This window comes from Apis dorsata, unplaced genomic scaffold, assembly GCF_000469605.1.
Source record: "Apis dorsata unplaced genomic scaffold, Apis dorsata 1.3 scaffold_636, whole genome shotgun sequence".
Taxonomy (NCBI): domain Eukaryota; kingdom Metazoa; phylum Arthropoda; class Insecta; order Hymenoptera; family Apidae; genus Apis; species Apis dorsata.
In genome coordinates this window covers 95,221-119,239 of record NW_006263829.1, presented here as the reverse complement: position 1 = coordinate 119,239, position 24,019 = coordinate 95,221, and the positions used below count along the sequence as shown (strand labels likewise).

The following is a 24,019-nucleotide window of genomic DNA, read 5'->3' as shown; positions in this document are numbered from 1 at the left end:
AACGCTTTTTCATTTATCCCGATACGACTTCCGGTTCCCGAGATATCGTCGTGCAAAGAAAAGCGTAATTTTTAATCGTTTATTATCTTCGTCCTTGTCGCTTACTCGGACCTCTCGCTCGCACCTCGTCTCACTGATCTATCCCAAACTGCAGACAAGCGACAGACGCGATTCCTGGAAAAGCATAGTAAAGCATTTCCAAGAAAAATAAGTAGGTCAGTGGGTCGCTGGCTCATTCATAATCTCTGCAATGTATTAAATGCTATGGATACTTTGAATCTTTATATCTCAACAACCGATTGAGATATTGGGATAATTCAAAAAGTAAATTCAATGGCATGGTTTTCTCTATATTTTGAACAGGATTTGATAACAAAATTTCTATGAAAAATCGAAATATGGGAATCTATGTGAATATAATGATCTGTGATATAAAATATATATATATATAATTTAATATACGATTTATACAATGTTTGATATATTTTTTATTATTATTAGTATCGGTTGAATAATTGAACAGATTTTAATTATGTAAAAATTCATATACGTTATACGTTTTTATATTTAATCATGGAATATAAACAAACACAAAATGGAACAAAAATATTGTAAAATGGAGACAGAAGAGTATCTCGCTTTGCCAGGAATCATTACAATAATCAAAAAATATTTTATCGCAATCCTCGAATATTTGTCTCGCCATTTCAAAAAATTCAATCAGTTCATTCGACAATTAATAAATTTGTACTTTATATCGTATCAGTTTTGACATTGCATTTATTGAAATTAATCAGCTTCTCTTTGAAAATATGTAGAAAATAGCAGCAGTTGATCCTATGCGATATGTACCTTGATAAAAACTCTGCCCCGGGTTATATATCATCGATTTCTGTTTCATCGTGAAAACCAGTTACTTATCCGTTCGTGATGTTATTATATCAAAAAGTAAAATCTTTTCTTGCTTCGAAAGAATTTCGATTTATCTCGAATTAAAGATAACAATTCGTAATATGATTGTATCGAAGATATATTTCAATTTTAATTATTTATTTCATTCGAATTATAGTTAAATAGATAGATAATTATAATACGAATATGTCTATTATTAATCATTGATTGTTATATTCTATTATTTTGAGGAGTTAAATTATAATTATTTCGTTTTAAGTATATATAATTAGGATATTTGAGACTTTCGAATATATATTTGTAGATGTAATGAATATCTAAATATAATTATATCAATATATATTAATTGATATTTACATTCTACATATTGACCAAGATAAATTATAATTATTTATTTCGAATAAATAAGCTTTTAATTTATTAATATCCTATAATAATAATAATTATAAATGATTATATTTCTAATATTATTTATTATAAATTAAAATTCATTTACTCATCATTTGCCTCAATTGAAAATTTAAAAAAATCTCTTTTGTCTTTAAATAATAACTTTTCATACTTTTATCCTTCGAATGCTTCTTTTGAAGTCGAAACAATGGTGAGAATCGTTTGAACAAAAATCCTTAGTTCTTGGTATACGAGTCGTGAAGTTCATCATATAACGTATACGAGCTGTATTCGTTTTTCTTGGCGACACAACTTTTCGGAAACATCGAGCTCTCCGTGACGTGTAATACGCTTATTTGAATTTACTTGGCCAAAAGTTTCTTGTCCTGAAACTTGCTGTGCTCAAGCTATTTCTACTTTTGGTTGCATTTAAAATCAAATAAATTTTGTTTTCTTTTCTTTTTTTTTTTAATTCCAAGATTTTTTTTTATGTAAATCAAAACAAACTTTATGAATATAATATTATAATTTGATTTAAATATTCTAATTCGTTATAAGATTACAAATAATTCTGAATAGAATTATAATTTAGCATTCAATTTAATAATTGATATTCTATGTGATAGAAATTGATTAATATTTCATATAAATTAAAAATAATTTCTAGATTATATATTTTAATATATAATTAATAATCATATGAACAAGATTTCATATATTTGTAGAATTTTATACAAATCTTACTTACTAATCTAATAGTGAGAAAAATAATCTATGTAATCTTTTGTTGTTAATTACAATCATCTTGGAAATAATAATTACATGTTCCTCGATGATTCACTAGAGACTTTGAAACTGATACTTCCTGTAACAAAATAGTATCACGAAACGCTCCATAATATCCTTAATCAATACGTAATTATCGCGTCTAATGCACATGATGTATTATGGGTCAACGATAACCCACGCGATGTAATTATAACTTATGAAAGTAGCCATGTTCTGAACAACTCCATTAATTTTATCCGTGTTTACTATATTTACGTGTAAAATATCTCAGAACAAATTTTATTATTTCTTGATTAAATGTTTTGTTTTTAATTGAAAATTTCTTATTCCAAATAGTATTTGAGAAATTTCGAGAAAATTAGAATCTTAAATAATTTTATTTTAATAAATTTTTATTTTACTTCACTGTTTTTAATTTATAATTGCTATTAAATTGAATCATGATTCACGATGAATTAATGCAAATGTTTCAGGAAATTTATTGTTCGAAAATCTTTATTCATATATATTTCTTTATTTTCATAATTTGAAAAATTAATTTTAGCATTTATTTTTACGTTGAAAATGAAATTTAATTTAGAATTTATTTTAAGTTTAATCGTGTTCTTGATAAAATAAAGAAAAATTTTTATAAAGGAATATATTGATAAAAATATGTATCAAATATCTTATTCTAAGTGTTAAGAAAAGTTTTAAAAATGAGTCCAATTTTAAATTTAAGCTTCTACATGATAAAGCAAGATTACTTTTAATTATTAATTACACCGATTTCAGGAAATTATTTCCTGAATTTCTTTATAAAGACCGATCTTTTAGAAACGAATGAGGTTAATTAAATATTTGCTTTAGGAAGACGACTTCCTCTGCTTTCTCTAGTCGTTTCATCATACACACGAAATCAGTAATGATCATGTCTTTCCTGCAATTTATATTTTGATTTAGAGATGTGCATGTACAAAAATTGATATTGATTAACAGTTTCTATTAATTCTATTTTTAACAAGTTAATTATGAAAGGTAATCTTTCGCTATCAAAAGTCATGAATAGCAAAAGAGAAATTTTGCTTCCACGTTTCATTCAACTTTAATGTACATCGCCGTAGTTTATTAAAGTAAGAAGCAGACTGTCTCGTAAACACGTTGTTTTGCAATGCTATGTCTAGTGGAAGGAAGAGGAGTTTCGAGAATAATTACTCACGATCGTGTCAGTCGTGTTAAATTACTTCATCGTAATTACTTTGAGACTAGATATTGACTCGGCACGATAAAAGCTGATATATTTGAAAAATTCGATGTGGATGAATTTGTTAAAAAAAGAATTAATATGATTCGTATAGATATATTTTTAAAAGAAAATGTTTGAAATTAGAAAGAAATTGGAAATTATTGACTAAAGAATTAAGATTTTTTTCATAAACTTCTTCTTAATACCACATACTTTAATACATTAATAAAATGTATTTTTATATTGTGATTTTTAATTTAGAAAGATATCAATGTATAATGATACAATTATTATATAAATTTTCAAATAAAAATTCATGAAAATATTCTTAAATTACCATTATAAGAATGATATAATTATAAATATTAATACGATGCAATGTTTGCATAGTTATAATTTATGTAACAGAAACAACAACACGTTATATTATATCTACATAATATTAATTCAATGCTTCATTAAATTTACATATAGTCAAGGATAAGTAAACCTTATTCCGGCATAGTACAATGCATTTCGCGACCTAATCACTTTTAAAATATTCACCTTTTTAAGTTAAAAGCGAAAAGCATTTTCGCAATTACATGCAGCATAGTAGTTAATAATATGGTAGCAATTTAACGAAACTAAATTTATACATAGTCAAAAGTGCAGAATAATTTTCAATGAAACACGTTCATTTATAAAATATCGAGCATTTCATATTTTCAATCATTTTAATTTTATTCTTATTTCTTTTTTTCATTTCATCTGGCAACAAAGTTTTAAAAAATTTTGCAGTAATATTATTCAAGTTGTAGTTTCTTTCAAATAGATAACCTTCTAAAAATTCATCAAAAAATAAAATGTGAATAAATGAAAAATAATATAAATAGATTTTAAAATATTCTTTTAAACAATTAGATAAAATTTACGTTAAAAATTCTCAATCTCTAAAAAGAAAATAAATGTAATTTCTTTATTTCAAAAAATGCAATTTTTCACTATTTTAATCCAATCTTTCTTACATACCTCTCTCTTTTGAAAAGATTATATATAAGTAGGATAAATTTCCAGAGTTCAAATGTTAGATATCTTAACACGAGTTTCCAGAAAGATCTGAAACTTCTTAGAATATTTTTATCCCTCTTCCAAGATTCTATTAGCTAACGAAAATATCCCCCTTTCTAATAATCTTGAAAGCAAGCACATCTGCATCTCCATTAAGCGAAATAATTCTAGCTGGGAAGATGAGAAAGAAGGAGAGGAAAATGCATGCATGTTTGATTCGAAAAGTTTGTCGAATGCCCGCGAAGATTTCCAAAGTTCTCCCCTCCCCGTTTATATTCGTCCCCGATGTATTGCCACGGAGAGTTTTAACATCGGCCATTCGGGCCGAGTAAAAACATTTTGTTACGTAACATTGGGGATAGAAACTCGCAGAGACATTTAGAAAGCACCGAGTTGGAAAACATATTTCGAATAGAAGTTAAACTAAAATTCAGGAAAGGAAGGAAACACACACCCGATCGAAAGTTCACAACTTTTCCTCTTACGGCGATTCGTGCATTGAATCAAATGTTTGTTTCCGGTATTACTCGTGTCCATTTTTGAAAGTGTGAAATAACTTGTTGATGTTGTACGATACTCTCAGGTTATAAAAATTCGTGTGTCAATATTTAATAATTATCCTTAATATTTGTTATATTTAATATCGTTGTTATTAGGGAAAAATACGAAATTTCATTTTTTAATCTTAGAAGATTAATATTTATTGTTATATTTAATAACTGTCGTATTTTGTATTTTATTATTTTAATATTTTATAGATAATAATTTATATTAAATGTGAAGAAGATGATATGGAAAGTATGGAATAATTACTAATATTATATTTTCATTCTATATTATATTTCGATAAATTTTCAAAATGATTTTTATTTTAAAACGATAAATATACACGATGTTACACGCAGGAATTTTAATAAAATTATATCCTAAAAACTTTTTCATAAAAGCAAATTGTTTTTTTCAAAGTTTATCGAAATTAATTGGCTATACTATAAGCTTTTGATAAAAAATTTTTCTACAAATTTTATGAAAATACATATAACTACGTCAAATAAATTTTTTATTTTATACTGTTGTTGATTTTTCGTAAATGGAACGTTATACGATATTGCAAAGGTGATTATATAATTTATTTAATTTTTCAATACAATGTTTTAGTTATATTTATTCAATTTTCATTTCACAGATAAAAATTCAAAAGCTTCATTCAGTTCATATTTTTGTATCGTATATAAAATAAAATTCAACATGGTATAGCTTTATTTATAATTTTTAAATATAAAAATTATCTTTCCTTGAATATTAACATTATCTATGTATTCTTACATGTTTAATTTTTAATACATCCATCAAAAATGAAGATAGTTTATTTTATCCACAATTATTACCATTAAAACTTTTCTCTGCACTGTTTCATGCGTCAAATTCCAGGAAGTTGTTGAAAGGCACAATCCTTTTTTACCTCTGTGTCGTATAAACGAAACATTTGGCTACCAGATGCTGATATATTTTTGGCCTTCCAGTTCATTAAACTGTTCTGATTGATTCTTTAAACACTTCATCCATTAATACTCCTATGCGATAATCAAGTTATTTATACATATTATAATAAAATTCTATTGTATATAACTTTCAATTTTTGATAAATAATTATTCAGAAAATAAATTATAGATGAATTCGTTTATAAAATCTTTAATCATTCGATAAAATTCAAATATCTGTTAAATCACACAAATTTTTTAAATATTTTTGAAACAATTTTATTCTTCTTCTTTATTATTCTATTTTAATACTTGTTAATCCAATTATTATATATATATATATGTTTTAATCATTCATTCAAACTTATATCCCTTATATAATGACTCGAAAAAAATTTTATACTCTCGAACAAAAAATATGCAACATCCATGTACAATTATTAAAATATCTGATAACTGCACACGTATAAAAATGGCCATATGTTTCTCGCAACAAAAAATTTATTCAACCTAGTCTCATGACTAGTACTCATATCCTTTTGTTAAAATCCTGTTCTCTGTAATCACGATCCTCTCCTCTGTAATTCACTCTTCTACGAAAATAACGAATTAATTAAAATTCACCGATCCATACCACCGGTCCTTAATTAAACAAAAATAGAAGCCCGAGATTAGCATCGCATTGTTGTAAAAAAAAAAAAAAAAGAAAAAAAAAAAGAAAAAAAAAAAAAAAAGAAAAAAAAAAAGAAAAAAGAAAGGGAAAAAAAATGAACGAAGAAAATTGATCGAACCCTTTTTTTTTAAAAGATACTCTCGACCTGGTAACATTGGCTCAGCCTCAACTTCGTCACCCGCCTATTCATCTAGTCGAGTGTTTTCGTGATCAAGGATCCGCAGCTTTATTAAAAGCAAGCAAGTGTATTTACTGGAAACTGCTCTCGTAAGCGCGATGGTACTTTTGAAAGAGCGAGACGCTTTCCTCTTTGACGGGAGAAACGAACAACAATTTGCACCCGGAGAAGTCGCTGCGTTTCCGGACCGTTGATCATCTTTTCAACCAACGCCTTCCCCGAATTTCCACGCCCGAATTTCTAATTACATGATTTCGCTCAACGTGAGCGACGAGGCCGCGCTCTTTTAACGGTGCAAAGACCGTTTCACACTTTCGCGCTTTACCGCGAAAATTCACTCTCGAATTCATGGCACCGCGGGGACTATTCGTCCACGTTTTCATCGTGATAAATGCGACGATAAACGCAATTGCAGATTGTTGGTGATTCTCGGCCGAGATTGAAGCCCGTGGAATTAATGCAATGTTTTCGCATTGGACCGGACTTTCGTAATAATACTTTGAATTGTAATATATAAATGTTGAATAATAATTTTGCACTAGTAACTTTTTTTTTTAAGATTCATACTTTTCTAGGGAATTTTCGTATGGATTTGTCATGTAAATCACGAGGAACTTATTTTTTTTTTTAAGGAGATTAGAAAAATTAATTTTATTTGATCTAGTTTTTTTGATTATTCATTTTTCAAATTGGAGATTTAGATATTTTTAACAACGATATATGGGTAGAAAATTATAGATAAGATTCATATTTGTTTAATTTTTGTACGGATTTTTACGGAATCAGTTTTAGAAAAAGATCAAGGAAACTAGTAGTTTTAATAACTCGTAATTAATAATTCCTTTTTTTTGTTTTAATTTAATTAGTAACTTTAAAAGCTATCATCAAAGAAAATTACATTAAAGCAAAATTTGCTTGTAATGAAATTTCATCCACGATAGCTTTTAAAGGTTAAGTAGTGAACAATGTGAAGAAGAGAGGAATTGTTATCATATTTCAATTAATTTTATATCCCATTAATCTCAAAAAAAATGTTGTTATTGCTAATATAATTGATAAATATTTGCATAATTTGTTCATTTGTTACGTATAAATTCTTGAAATATAAGTTTTGACAATTTTTTTGTATAATTTATAAAAGATATTCTGTAATCATTCTCTCAAATTAATGTAAATATTAATATTAGATTTTTCAGATTTTTTTATTTTTAATCTTCCATATAAATTTTCTATCATTATTTATATATTATTATTATTATTCTATATATTATTTCTACATAAAAAATTGGAAGCCATTATATTTTTTTCCAAGGAATTCTCGAGTTTCAAGTAAACTAATATAATTATAAATTTATAAGATCTCATCAAAATATTTTCACAAATGCATTGATAATAATAAAGAAAGAAAAACAATATTTATACATTTTTCAAAAATTTTTTATTAATCTCAAGAAAGTCATCCCAAGTTCTTTCTAAACGAGTCCCTTTTTTAAGATGGGATAACTGGGACACCACTCTTTAGCAATAACTTCCTAGTGAAATTAACTTAGTTTCAGAGAAAGTTCACTGCAAATAATAAACTCGTAAATCCTGTGCATCAAAAATTGAGAAATTTGTAAATATGATGATAACTGTTATATAAGAGTTCAGCAACGAAACTAAACTTTAAATCCGACTTCAACTAAACTCGATTTCTCGCAAGACGTAGATAAATCATCCCTGTATATCGTATTAATCCTACTTCCGGATTTTCCATCTTTTGAAGAAATTTATTAAGATTATTATTTTTTATATTTCCAAGAAAAATGTATTTAAATACATATTACATTTTAAAATCGTGAAATCAATAATTTTCAGAATATTTATTCGGAGAAATATTAATTTTCAATTAAAGAAAAGTTAAACGCAGAGTGGATTATTATACTATTACTTAAATTATTTTTGGACGGATTAATCAAATATTTTATATAATATGACATGTTTCGCTAAAATTTTTAGATTATTTTCAATATTTAATTATAATTTATAATTTATGTGTATATATATATTTATGTAAATTTTTTACATTGATGTTTGAACGATAAGTTAGTTTCTGAAATATTGAGGATGAACCAATGGACTACGCAACATTTTTACAATATTCAGACAAAATTCAAATCATTTAAAGATTAAATATATTAAATATATTATTTTATATTGATCTATGTCTCACAAAAGCAACGTTACTTTAATGCCAATATTTTCTTCTTGTCACTGTATAACCTGTATTGCAACGTTTAATTATTCAAATAAGCTTCATAACTGAACCCAAGCAATCTTGTCATCCAAAATTGAGCTTCTTTCCCAGCTCAATTTACGAGCACTTTAATGACAATAAAAAGTTCGTCATCTCTGAGAGCTACTATCTTCCGATTTTCTCCTTCTTCGCGACGAGGAGGATGTCAAGTCCATCGTTTTATTCAATGTTTTATCGAACACGAATTATCCTTTCTTCGTGCTAATGCCCCACGAAGAATGGGGCGCATTAATGGTTTTTAGCCCCGCTCGTGCGGAATTAACGAGGAGGTGACAGAAAACTTTCGCCACGTTTTCTTTCACCCGACTTCCATTCAATCTTCTCCTCAGTTGGATCACGTTTCTATAACCTTATTGTCCCTGGCTGAATTCTTAATATTAATAGCCGTCCAATGGTGTACTCCAATGCTGGCTGTGATTCAAAGGCTAACTAATCGTGTGATATATACAATTTCCAATTAATTGTGTATTTAGAAGAAATAATTATTATTTGAATAATGTAAAAAATAAGAGCTAAAGTATAATTCAATTTATTCGAAGTTTAAACTACTATCCTCGCAAAAGGGAATATTTTATATGTAAAGACAAAATTTGCATTAATCTTACCTTAAACAGTAAAAAATCGTATTATCATTTCCTCAAATGTTTCACACCTTTTCAATTTCTCAATATCATTGTTCACAATCCATTATACAAGCAAACGTCGAAATAGCATCCCCTGAAAAGAATCGTATCGCGTACAAATCCTGCAATTGCAGTTCATATCGAAAAATATAAGAAATAAGATGGGAGGGGTTAATTGTCGAAAATCGATGTTAAATGTGAAATGAGAGAAATTTATCGAACGATTTATAATCGTTCCAGAGTCGACGAGCGACGTCACGGAAGGTGTTTACGCCGGCGAACGTGCCCGATTGGTTTATGGGGTGTTCACAACCCCTGTGAATTCGATCGGGGGCTCGGCCGTCTGCGCGTTCTCTATGAAGAACGTCCTCGAAGTCTTCCAGGGTGCGTTCAAGGAGCAGGAGACCATAAACAGCAATTGGCTACGTGTACTTCCGGAAAAGGTGCCCGAGCCAAGGCCTGGTGCATGCGTGAACGACTCCAGAACGCTTCCAGACGTGACCGTAAACTTTGTGAAAGCGCACCCCCTCATGGACGACGCGGTCCAATCCTTCTTCTCATTACCTGTGATAACCAAAGTCAGCTTCAAGTAAGTTATTACGCTTTCTGGTTCACTTTATTTCATTGATTTTTGAAAAAAAATAAAGTTTCACGATATAATGTATAATATTTAAATTTTATATTATAATAAATAATATATTTATTGTTATTATTATTGTTTCTATGATAGGTGTGAAAATTTTATTTTTAGGGATTGATTATGAATTCTGTTATTCGATGATTTGATTAATTTTATTTAATTAATAATTCAATGGATGATAAATTATGTGAATTGTATTCAATAATTTTTTTAATTTTTAATTCAATATTCTTATTTATGCTTTCGTTCAATTGTATATATTATAACTTATTTTACGATAGTATGTTGTAGAAAATTTCTCGAGTAATTAAATTTCACGATCCAATTATCTTGATATATATTAATCGTTGAATATATCTAGAGCTTGGTGGAATTATAGTTGTTAGCAGTAGTAATCAGAAAGTGAACCAGACAGAAACTAACTTAATATTTAAGTCAAATATTGCCTGATAATAATTTATGGTAACTTAAGTAAGATTGCTAAATAAATAAGATTATACGAATTGGCAAAGTTGTTGAGCATTAATTTCTCTCTACAAAACAACTCGGGATAAATTATTTAGTTTCTGATACTAAAATTTGTAGAAGAATTAATCATTCTGATAATTGAATAATTAGTTGAATTAATACTTTAACTCTATACATTAACAAAAATATTTTTATATTTAAGAAAAATTATTATTAACAATTTCTAAAATTAAAATTTATATATTCTCCATAATCTTTAAAAATGTTCAAAAAACGTAATTTGAAAAAATATTATGTTCCAGCTACAGATTTACCAAAGTCGCCGTGGATCCTCAAGTGAAGGCGTTGGATGGCAAGGCCTACGACATTCTGTATGTCGGGACAGGTGAGTTACAACAATTGTGTGTACCGCAACTAACAAAAGCACGGATTTAATTATGATAATTTCATAATTATGCATAGACGACGGCCGAGTTCTCAAAGCGCTCAACACTCGTGCACCGGATTCACTGAGCAATGTTAGCCAGGTCATCGTAAGCGACGTTCAAGTGCTGAAGTATGGTAAGCAGTACTCGAAAATTTCCACGACTTTTTTTTTTTTTAATATCTAAATAAAACGCTCGGAGCTTCGTGAAATTCGACGTTCGATCGTGCATGTCCGATAAGCATCAATCCAATTACACGATGCAAAATAGGAAATTTCGAAGATGGATCTTGCATCCAAATTTTAATTTTCAAGAATTTTAATTTATGTTTCGTTCGTTTTTTTTCTTTTTTTAAGAAGAAAAAAAACAAGATGGAATTGTTCATTAAGATTTTATCATTTGAAATTAATTTTCTTAATTATATAATTTATTATTTATAGGATATTTATCAAATTTTAATAAACTTTTTTTTATTTATAGCTACATTCACAGCTTGTTCTTCACGAATTTAAAATTTAAAAGAATAATTACGAATACGTATATTATTTGAATTAAATGAAAAATATAAAAAATAATAAGAAAGAGGAAGAATATAAACATAGCTCTAAATTTTTAGAAACGAATAATTAGATATTTCAATCAATAAAATTAAAAAAATTGAATATTAATAAGATAAAAATAGATTTTCAGACAAAAAGGTATACACTTACAATTAATTTACCAAAAGAAAATAATATTTTTTTTCAATTTCTATATTATCTATACCTATAAGTAACTAAACCAAATTAATTAATATTATAATAAACACAATAGCATATAAATATTTCTTTCAATTATTGCCAAAAATAATTATACTTTTATGCAATTATTTTAATTAGTTATCTACTTTAAAAAAATAGATCTTCTTCTGAAGAAAGATTGAAAGATACTGCTTCATCCCCTTTCGCGTTTAATCCCTACACGAGAATTAAAGTGTTCAATTCCGTTCACGTGCAGGACAAGCGATCAAGGATCTGTTGGTGGTCCACCTGGCCGGCGAGGCGAGCAAGTTGGTCGTGTTTGCTGACTCCGAAATTCGCGCGGTACCACTGCACCATTGCGACGCCCCTGCGGCGGCCACCTGCGCGTCTTGCGTCGGTCTTCAGGATCCTCACTGTGCCTGGGACGCGACCAAGAATCTGTGTGTGGCCGTGTCGACGAAACTGCACGACAGCGACGCCGACAAAACCTTGTTCCAGGACATTGTGAACGGGAGACACAAAGGATGCGGCTACGAGCCAGGTAATTCTCGTTTACGTAAACTCGATTTAGTAGGGTTGAAACGTTTCGAGGCTCGATTACCGGCGATCATTATGAAACGTTATCGACCGCGCGTCTCTACCGATACTATAAAGGTCGGTATTGTCGTTCTCGCTTGGAATACCTATTCTTTTCGTTCTTCGAATGAATACATGCTGTTGGTTTCTTTCTTTTTCTTTCTTCTTCTTCTTCTTCTTTTTTCTATTTATTTTTTCTTTTTTCTTTTTTTTTTTTTTTTATTTTTCCATGAAAGAAATAGCAGACTGAGATTACTTGGCGCAATGTTGTTCAGTTGAGATTCGGTTGTTCATGTGGATCAAAGAATTGTGCGAGGATTTTTGAAATGGTAGTTTCGGAATTTAAAAATAGATGAAGGAATTGAGATTATTTATTTATTCGATGAATAAAATGTATGATTTCTTTTTTTGTATTAGTTTAATAATTATAGAAAATGATTTATATGTTTTATTATTTCTTGACTACTTAATAGTAGTAAGTTTGTGCCAAATATATGTGAATATTATGGAATTATCATGATCTTTATGATATATTAATAAATATAATTTTAAATTATCAGTATCAATTAAATGGAAAGCTAAAGAATAGACAAAAAATAAAATCTTTTTTTTTTTAAATTTTTTTTTTTAATTTTCTTTTAGATATATTAATTCTTTTACAAAAGAAAAATTCTTTCACAAGTATCTTTTATTTTATTTTTTTATTAATAAGATATTAATTGAAATAGATATATTAGATTATTACCACATTCTCTATATTCATATAAACATTGCACGATATTGATCGGTTTATTATCTTTATCACTTTAGCATTTTTGATCAATAAAAAATTCATCTGCAGAGATGAAAATACTAGAGAATAAAAATTTATCATCAAAAAATTCGAAAAGTTTTAATCATTAAATTCTAAAAAAAAAGAGAAATAAATAGAAAAAAATTACAAAAAATAATAGAAATTGTAGTATTGATTAGAAAGTTTGCGTTTTTTAATCATCGTGAGAAAAATAACAAAAAAAAAAAAAAAACATAGCTTAATTTACATCCTAATACTCTCGAAAGTAGTTACACAAACACAAACCAAACAAAAACAAAACAAAACAACAACTTAATTCGCTGTGGATTAAAACTTCATTTTATTGACGACACTGAGACTTAAAAGTTTTTTCGCAACAACTGGTAAAACCTAACTTAAATAAGTATTCAACATATATCCTTCAATATTTCTTTCTTAACTGATATAGATTTTACAATAAAATCAATACAATCAAACACACTATTTAATTCTTAAATTTAAAAAAAAAAAGATTTTGAAATTAAACAATTTCTAAATAAAAATTCTTCTCTTATTTGAATAAGTTTTAATGGTAACAGAAAAACAACATAATAACAATCTAAATTAATTATAAAACATTTCTGTATATATCTCTCAAAAAGTTTAAGTGCCATTCTTTTGTGACATCAATTAAAACTTTTTGACTGGAAACTGAAGAGATAACACACAATAGATCACAACTATAAAATCATTTAGAAATTTGTTGTATCCAAAGATCATGACAATAGCTCGCTTTAAATACTTAAATACAATGCTTTTTCGTGTTCACGCCGAGAGAAAAATGATAGAAAAAAAAAGAGCTATCTGTGAAAATTGGTCCATCACGCTTGTTGATTGATTTCACAGCCTCTCCTCTCGGAGAGATTTCGACAAAGAAGAGAGCGTCGTTAGCACGAATGGAGCACGCTTCCTAGAAGAAATTTTCAACTTTTACCTTGTAACTGATTGTAAATACAGTTATGAATGCGGTATAACTAGTGCTTCGTAAATCATGAAGCGATTGAAGAAAGTTTTAATTAGCATTTCGGGAAAAATGTTGGCAAATTTATACAGATGGTACTTAAATAATTCGCGAAGATTTATTCTTTATTATAAAACGATGTCTTTGAGATATCATAAATTTCCAGACTTCATCTCAAATTTCAAAATTTATTTATTGCAAATTTCATCGTTTCTTGCAAAAATATTAATATCGTTTTTTTTTTGTTTGGTGCAATAAATAATTTCTCTTTATAGATTGTAATTTTTACATTTAAGAAATCTTTGAGAAGAATTATTGTAAATCTCTAAGAAATAATAATAGTACAATTCAAAAAAAGGAATATTTTTATTCTTTCGTTATTTTATTTTTAAATGATTTCTAGCATTTCTAATAATATTTCTTGGTTCAATGTCTCATAATTAAATTAAGTGATGAAATTTAAATTGAGTAAAAAAATTTTTAAAAATTAACTTGACTTGAATTGATTTTAATTTTTCATTGGTTGTTATTGATTGAAAAACAGAAAAGTCTTTTTAAGATATTTTAAGAAGATTATAAGTACAGAAACTACTAGTTTTATCTCTTATATTTTTTTCTATTGTATTTTTGAATTTTCATGTATTTTGATCCATAAAACTTAGTTCCTTTAAAAAAAGAATTTTAAAATGCAGAAGAGAATGGGTCGGTGGCCTTAAAAGAAGAATCATTTTAGCTGTAAAATTCTAGCCGGAAATTATAAAAAGTTGTGCATAATGGGAAAAATTATTTTATCTAGATAATAGCACGATTTCATACCTAAAAACTACGTTACTACTTACACACACTTAATATATCCTGCAAAAATTTTAAGAACTTAATATACATTAGATTGCATTTATATAACATATGTGTTATTGGACTTTATTAAAATTTTAATTTCTTTTATTCGTTATATTTTTTTTTTCTTTATTTGAAACAATTTAAATCAATTTTGATGAAGAGATTACTTTAACGATATAACAGTATAAAATATAATTATTAATTTATAATTTTTTGAAAGATTAACGTAATTTAAAATATTTTTCAAAAATTTAAAAACTTTCACTGTTTCGAAAAAAAGAAAAAGATAAAATAACAAATTTCATGTTTTCATACAATTTAATGTAATGTAATAAATGTAATAAAATTAATCAAAAGTTTTTTCCTATATATTTAAAAATATTACTTAATAATATTTAAATTGTGAAATTCAGTTTATTTAAAGATAGGAATAACTAACATAATTTAATTACTTTTTTTTTTTACTTACTCTTTTTCTTCAAAAACTTTCGTACACTTGAGAAAATTTCCTAAACTTGAAAATTACGTTCTATAGCTAAAATTAGAAATTCCATCAGATAAAAATAAGAACGAAAAAGAAAAACATTTTGCTAAAAAAAATTCTTTGAATTAAATGAATTTGTTTTAATTAACTTTTATGGAACTTTTTTAAAAGAATATGACAAAAAAAAATAATGTATTTAAAAAAAGAAATACTAAAAATCATTTTATATAAATATAAATGTAACATAATAAGTTTATTATTAGTGACAAATTTGAGAAATATGTGTAAAACACATTAAACACTGCTTCTACTCTTCGTTCAATATATGAAAATTTTCAGCCATTTCACTGGAATTTTTCTAAGGAATTTGTCTATTAAACCGGGGAAATTCTTGCGTTAATCTGCTCTGAACAATTTAAAAGTTCACCCTTTCAATGATACACTCTACCCTTCCAGAATATCAATTATCGCTGTCTTCTTTTTTTTCTAAAAATAAAAAGAAACGAGTACAAAAAAAAGAATTCGTAAAATCTGGATAACGAATTTCCATATTTCTTTTAAAAATAAAAAAGAATGAAAACCAAAAATATGAAAAAATAATATACGAAATTTTAAAAATTCATATCACTTATGTACCAATCATTCCCGATAAATCAAAAAATACACAATGAAAGAATTTGTAAAATTCTAATAATGATCTACGAAGAAACATCTATCCGAGATAACGGTATTATTTCTCGTTCAAATACCGCTTCATACTTCCATTTTACCAGTATAAACTCGCACTCTTATAAACTTCAGCATATTCATATTTCACCATTTTATCAGACTCCATCAATTTTCCGTCGTAATCAAATTCGCATCACATAGGACGCACATAAGGCGCACGTTGCACAAGGTGCATCGTAACCGTTCATAAACGCGATTCCCTACCTTGGCCGGCCATAACCGGCTACTTAGTTACTCCGACGGCCATTTCGATCCACCGATTTTTTCTTCCCTCTCATTTTTCCTTTCCTACCAGAGGAGCCGCCTTTTCCCCTTCTTCCTCGGCCGTTCATCGCGGATTTTTCTGTTTTTTTTTTTTTTTCTCGCGATACATCCTCCTCGATCGATGATTCAACCGTCGAATAGAGCCGGTAGCGAGCAACGTTGAACTGATGATACACTTCTTTCGATCGGACACCGTACTACTAGAAGATACGTAGACGAGATAGCGTACGGTTATCGGCGTGGCCCGATGCAAATGTATCCTGGAATCGATTTATGGTATTCGACACGGCGTGCAACAGCGTGAGGAGGTGTACAACCTGGCCCGCAGGATAAATTGGAATTTATGCGTCGGTTTACGTAGCCCGATACGCTCCTAACGAGCGTTACTTGGCCGTTCACCGCGGCTAAAAGTGCTCCAGAGGATCACAATGAGCACAGGCCAGAAGCGGTTGCGTCAAGCGGGGAAATCGATTTTCTATACGATCGGATGGGATGGCGGTGATTAGAGGGTGCTCTTTGCCCGATTTGCGGTATGGACTTACGCTTGTTTGTAGATCGTGATCTTCCGAGAGGATCGACTGGAATGATTTTTGGAAGGGCTGGCTACTCGATACTTGGCATCGTATATTTTTTTAAAGCAAGATATAAATGATTCTTTTTTCTTTCTTTAGTTAAAAAATATTTGCATTAATTTCTCGAACTTCGACAAATCAAACGGCGTTTCTTTATTAGCATTAACTCGAACTATGGTTAATTATAAATTATACAAATTTTCTTTTGTCTTCTCTCTAAAAATAAAATTTTATAAATATTATACAATCACATATATGCTTTTATACTTGACGAATATTGCTCAACAAATGATGATTAAATATAAATATTAAAAAGAACGATCAACTAACATTTTTCTCATTGCTTTTATTCTTTTTTTTTATCTTTTTCATATTACGTAAGATTGTTTCGCACAGTAAATTTTATTTTATTCTTTATACATTTCTTCCTTACGATATTATATCTTGTTCGTGTGAAACCAACGCCATTCTCGTTACACAATCAGAAACAATTTGTACAAAAGCACAGTTATACATCTGCTTCGCATCTTGCAAGCAATCATCTTCTAACGGAGGAGTTATCCTGACCTTCGATCACGCCAAACTCGGCCGTTTCATTACTTGCAATTTCGTGTGTTGGGCTGCAAAGAGAAATTGAAGAAACGAAAGTCGCGCTTTTACTCGTGCAAACATCGCACAGAGAGATCGTACGTAGTCCTCTGCTCTTTGCCATTCGGCACGCTTGATCTCTAATAGAGCGGATTTTTTCCAGTAATTGTACTAGAAACAGCCACTAAATAGGACAATGCAATGTTTTAACGGCGTTCTACGAGGCGTGGATTGGTGGTGAGTCACAGTGCCGTATTAAAATGGCGAAATTCACTGGTAATTCGAAAGCTTCGTGTTGTCTCCTGGCATGAATAGCCGGTGAATCAGACGCCAGTTTAAGATTTTTACGTCTGTTCGGCGAAATGGCGTCTGTTTTAGATGATCGTGGGTCGATGATTCTGTCCCTGGTTCAGTTAAAATAATTTGTAAGCAGAGATTCAGTGGTAAAAGATTATTTAATACAAATTTATAATTTAGAAAATAATTTTTCTCGAAATTTGATGATAAATTATAATTTTAATTTTTTAAAATGGTGTGATGAAGATCCGTTGATTTTGTTGTAAATAAGATAGGAGGCTTGGATAGATTTATTATTGAATTAATTTGATTGAAAAATATTTTGCATCGATAGCAATAAAATAAATTGAATCATAAATTTCATTTTCGTTGTTAAAATATTTGAGTTTTGACAATTTCAATTAACAACGAAATCTTTAAATCAATTGTTTCATTATTCGAGAAATCTTATTCTATATACTTTTTAAAAATAAAATAATAATGTCACGTGTGCAAATATTATTTATCATCACTCCAATACAATTATTCTGCGGGATAAAATCTTGCTGGATACCAATTAATTAAATACAGAAAATATATATTCGATTATTTTTACAATAACAACTTATCACGATGATCAAAGAAAAACAAATGATAAAATTTCGCCTGCGAAAATCTACCCTTTGCAGCAATCGATCGCGAAAATTGCAATGACAATTTCATCATACGACGGCGAGGAAAAAAAGAAAAAAAAAGAGACTCGTATTCGAATAAATACCACACATATGCAAATAATTATTTTTATATTCCGATGCAAAAAAAAAAAAACCCTCGCCTCGTGTAGCAATTAATTGATCGCGAAAATGCGATACACACAAGTTGCAATTGCTCTCACAATAACAAGTTGCCGCGATATCGAGGAAAATAAGAAATAATTCGCTCGAATAAATACTCTAACGTTATCAAAATCTAGGAATGGAATTAAACGGTCCATAAATCTCGTCAGTCTTGGAACGATCACGCAATGCACGGAGTTAAAGCGCGTTAATCACAGCCCATTAAAATAACCCCGTGGCGGCTTCGATCCTCTTGCCACGTAACCGATCGCATGTCGATGCAAAGTGCGCACGCTTGTCTTCTGGTCTTTTGACCTACTGCCGTTTTATTCGGCCCCATAAATTATATCCAGAGAGACGAATTCGCAGGAAAAGCTGCGCTTTAAAACTCGTGGAGAGGAAAATCGGTTGATCTTATTACAGGTAAACGCGCAAAAAGAAGCAATCTTGGAAATGTTGGTGGCGCATGCCATCAAGGCGAAAGTCAAACAAGGGAGAAAATCACGAGACGAAAACGGGTGGTACTTGTTGCGCTAACTGGTTACGATCGTTTCTTAAATCCGCAGGAACGATAGATTAATTTTAATCGAGTTTGCTGTACTGGCTGGTTGGAAAGAGACGACATGTTTCCGTGTTCCAGAAAGTGAAATTGCTTGTGAAAGTATCAGTTGTCGTTTCTCTATTTTTTTTTTTTGGAATCGTTTTTGAAGATTTAATCATTGATACGATTTTTTAATTGTTGTAATTATTCTTAATGAAAGATTAATGTATTAAGATTGGTAAAAATTTTTATATAGAAGTATAGAAATATATTGAAGTATAGAAAAATGAACAGTGGAAAAATTATTATTCATAAGTTTTTATAATATACAAGATTTCTCAATCATTCTCCAATATGTATAATTGGAAGAAAAGTTAAAATACTTTACAAGTATTTTGAAAAATGTTAGAAATAGTTTCGCAACTTAAATAAGATTCGATCCTTTTATGAGTAATTCGATCAAGAATTTTTTATTTTATGCAAACATATAATTATCGCAGTAATACGATATCTTTGTATATGGTATTTCATGGTTATAATAGTTAACTACAGTTATAATAGAATTACAAGTGAAATCAAAACTACATTGCATGTAATATGATATGTAATTTCTTGTCTTTCAAGGTTCTCTATTGATGTTACAAGATTGGATTCTTTCAAATGTAACTTAGAACTATTACATACTCGAATCCTACAAGAATCTAATTTTGATTTCGAAATTAACTTGTATAATCCTTATAATTTTAAAAACATCATCTCTCCCTTGAATAATAATCAAATTCTTTGAAGCACATTTTTTTTTTATATTTGAAATTGATCAAACCAGCACATACACAAGAAAATAAATACTATTGATGTTAATTAAGATTATCGTTTCATACAAGATTAATTCTTAATATTCTCTTTATTTAAAATATCATATCCAAAACGTATATGCAGATAATAAAGTTTTCTTTGAGAAAAGAGTTTCTGTTAAAAAAAATAAATTAAATCTCGAAGCACAGAGAGAGCCTTTCAACTTTACTTAAAAGTTAATGCATGTGTAATTTAAAAAAAAAATTCCGATATTCATACGTTATAAAAAAAAAAAAAAAGAAAAAAGATAGAACGTTCAAAGACACCAACTAATACATTGTCTAATTTCTCAGAATGCTCAGGATTTATTATATCACACCAACGATAACGATAAATGTCGCCTCGTATCATAACGCCTCAAATTCGACACGGTACGCGATAACCGTGTTAAATAGAAATGCGAAAGAGCAATTTCCCCAAGAGAACAAATTTCAGCGTGAGCACGATTTGCCAACATTTCGCCCGCAAATGCAAGAACAAGGTGCACACGGCGCGCTTATCATTGAGACACGTATAATTTTCTTAGAGCGCAGACGTGCTCCCGATAAACCCGCGACGGAATAATTTCTAACTGTACGGGCCTTATTCCATCGTTCCACCGTGCAATGCTCGCAGATTGTCCGAGTAACAAGCATTAATCGTAGGGAACCGGTACAACGAACGGTGCTTCGAATTTTTATCGTCGAACAAAAAGGGAGGGGAGATCTCGTACAACTTGGCCAACGAATGGAAAATTTTCTGTTCTGTTCCGTGTATTAAAATGGAAAAATGAAAATTACGTACGCGATGAGCGAGTTGCACGAAGCATTTTTAATAGCTTGTTTTATAATTGACGAGAGCTTGATTTTCATGGGGAAAATTTCTTTATTTCTATCTTTACAAAAAAGAAAAGGAGAAAAATAAAAACAGGGAATGGGTAAACAATGTTGCATAAAGTATTTTTAATATCGTTTTGAAATTGAGGAGGAGCTTCATTTTTATTATACTTTGTAGAACAGTGAGTAAAATTCTTGCAAAGATTTATTGAATGCAAAGAATTTTCCACTTTTGTACGAAAGGTAAAAAGGATTATGCGAAATATTTTAATATCGTTCCACAATTGATGAGAAATTAATTTTCGCTACACGTCACGCATATCCCTTTGTCATAAGAAGATAAAGATCTCTTTAACTTGTGAAACACGATTATATTGAAAATATGCGTAAACGATATCGTGATCGAATCGTTCATCTTCAAAAAAAAGACATTTTTAATCCTTTGAAGCTTTGTAAGAAGAAACACAGAATTGTAGCAAATAAGCATATTAATAGCGTTTTCCCTTTGCCATCTTTTTTAACTGATGAAAAAAAAAAAGAAATGAAAAATTAATCTGATAACCGTAATAAAGGAAATATTGAAAATATCCACGGATGATCGTGATCGAATCGTTCATCTTCAAAAAAAAGACAATATTAATCCTTTGAAGCTTTGTAAGAAGAAACACAGAATTGGAGCAAATAAGCATATTAATAGCGTTTTCCCTTTGCCATCTTTTTTAACTGATGAAAAAAAAAAAGAAATGAAAAATTAATCTGATAACCGTAATAAAGGAAATATTGAAAATATCCACGGATGATCGTGATCGAATCGTTCATCTTCGAAAGGACATTTCTCTGTTTTGAAGCTCTGTAGGAGGAGATGAGGAATTGCAGCTGTTAATTATGGTTATTATATTACGTCGTTTAAGTTTCACACGACGTGTCCAAGCTTTTGGTATTTCTAGCTTTCTCATAACGCTCATGATTCTTTCTTTATACTTTTATTCGACACAGTAGTGACTGAAATTGTAACGTAGATTTCTATCCGATGCTTTATTCTTTTTGAATGCTTTTATTCTTTTAAGACGCTTTGCACGTAACGCATTCGAAAATATTGCCAAGTTCTTGTTATATCAATTAAAATGGCACAAAGAATTTCGAATAATATTGGATATTATCTTTTTTTTCTTCTTATTTTTATTTATTTTATATTTGCAGAAATATTATGCTCAAAATAAAATATTATAGTAGATATTATATTTAGTTTATAGTATAACTTACATAGAATAGAAAATATGAATCTTTTGCATTTAAACTTGCGATATACATCATCTATCAATATCGAATTTTTGAAACGCATTAAAAATTTCCTGTACAAAGTCTTTTTTATAAAATTCGATTTTTAAAGGATTCATACAAACCCATGATAGAGATCTTTTATATTTTCTTGAAATTATCATTAAATTATAATTCCTTGAAATTACTTAAAAATAAAGAATCGCGATACATCTACATTTTTATCTATATTCTTTCTATCTATCTCCTTTCTTTTAACACCAAATAATTTAAAAAGCAAACTATTAATTAGCAAACTATTAAAAAGAAAACAATTTTTGTTTTCAGTTTTTTAAAAGTCACCAGTATCCTTTACCGAAGATACAATTTTTCGCTGGAATTATTAATAAACTTTTCTCAACTCAATTCGACAGCAATCGATTCATGGTATAATTTCAGAGACTATTTACAATTTATTGCTTACATTTTTATTAAATTATAAAATAATATATTGAAGTAGAAATAAAAAGAATCAAATGAAATTTATTCGTACGCAACAAAATTTCCTTTCAACTCATCGTATAAAATAAAATTACGGCGTGATTAAATATGTCCAGCCACTGCACGGCGACAAAAGTCGTAAACAGTGACAGTGAAACGGATCCTCGTATCGAGCATCGGGATCAGTAAAAGCGCACACTGTCTTTTTCCCCCCTCCCCCGATGGTCCCTCCTTCGACCGTGACGACTACTTACGTTTTGCTGCAAACCGCTTAAACCCTTTCACCGTCACCTATACTAACGCTTGCCGCATACGCTCTCTATCTTTGCCACATTGTTTAACAGCCTCGCTTCCCTGCCCACCTTGTGTGCCCACATCGCGTGTTGTTACTCGTTCCACCATCGAGCAACCCGAGTAATATACTCAATGGCAAATACCAAACGGAGTTACGAAATCATTTTGGCCTCCTTTTTTTTAATGGCTAATACGATCGTGCCCAAGCGAATCGTCTTTCTTCCATGTCACTAACTGTTCATGAAACACGATATACAAGTATACCAATTAATAATATCGATTGATTCACGCCTGTGTATACGTTTGATGAGATGCTTTTTTTTTTTCTTTTTTTTTTTTAAGAAGCATTGTTTGAAATAGCATTTCACGAAGTGAGGAATAAGATTGTATTAGTAGTAGTATATATATATATATATATATATATAATGGATCGATAGTAAAATTCATTTTTTTTTTTCATTATTTCAGTCTTATAAGCGAGATACATATTGGCGTGGATATTATTAAATAACAATGGTTTCGGTGGTTAATATTAATTATTATACGCACTTGCTAATTTTAACTCGATAATTATCTGCCAACGTAATCATTTAAGGATGTATTTAAATTTGAAAAAAAAAGGAAGAAAAGATTCGCCGATATTGGGGGATATTGAACGATATAAATGAGAAAAGTTGGCAGTTAATGCGGAATAAATGTTGCAGAAGTCGATGCAAATCGAAGTCTCCCTTCCCTTCATCACCATATCACAGTTTCGTCGAATCATGATCACGTGACTTAGATTTGCATACGTCTCTCTGGCAATCTGGTATTTTTCAGTCGCATGCAAATTCGGCTCGATACAACTATTGAAAACGAGATCAACATTGTATACAATCATTTACTTTTTAACGCTCGGAATATCATT

General features: G+C 29.2%; 1 protein-coding gene across 1 annotated transcript in view; it reads left to right on the top strand.

Annotated features, from left to right (window-relative positions):
* Positions 1-24,019, top strand: part of LOC102672357 (semaphorin-1A-like) — a 42,137-nt gene that overhangs the window by 15,344 nt on the left and 2,774 nt on the right. Inside the window, exons 4-7 of the mRNA XM_006621767.2 lie at positions 9,859-10,207; positions 11,029-11,111; positions 11,189-11,287; positions 12,148-12,432. Coding sequence (XP_006621830.1) covers positions 9,859-10,207; positions 11,029-11,111; positions 11,189-11,287; positions 12,148-12,432 — 816 coding nt within the window. The remainder of the gene's footprint in view (positions 1-9,858; positions 10,208-11,028; positions 11,112-11,188; positions 11,288-12,147; positions 12,433-24,019) is intronic.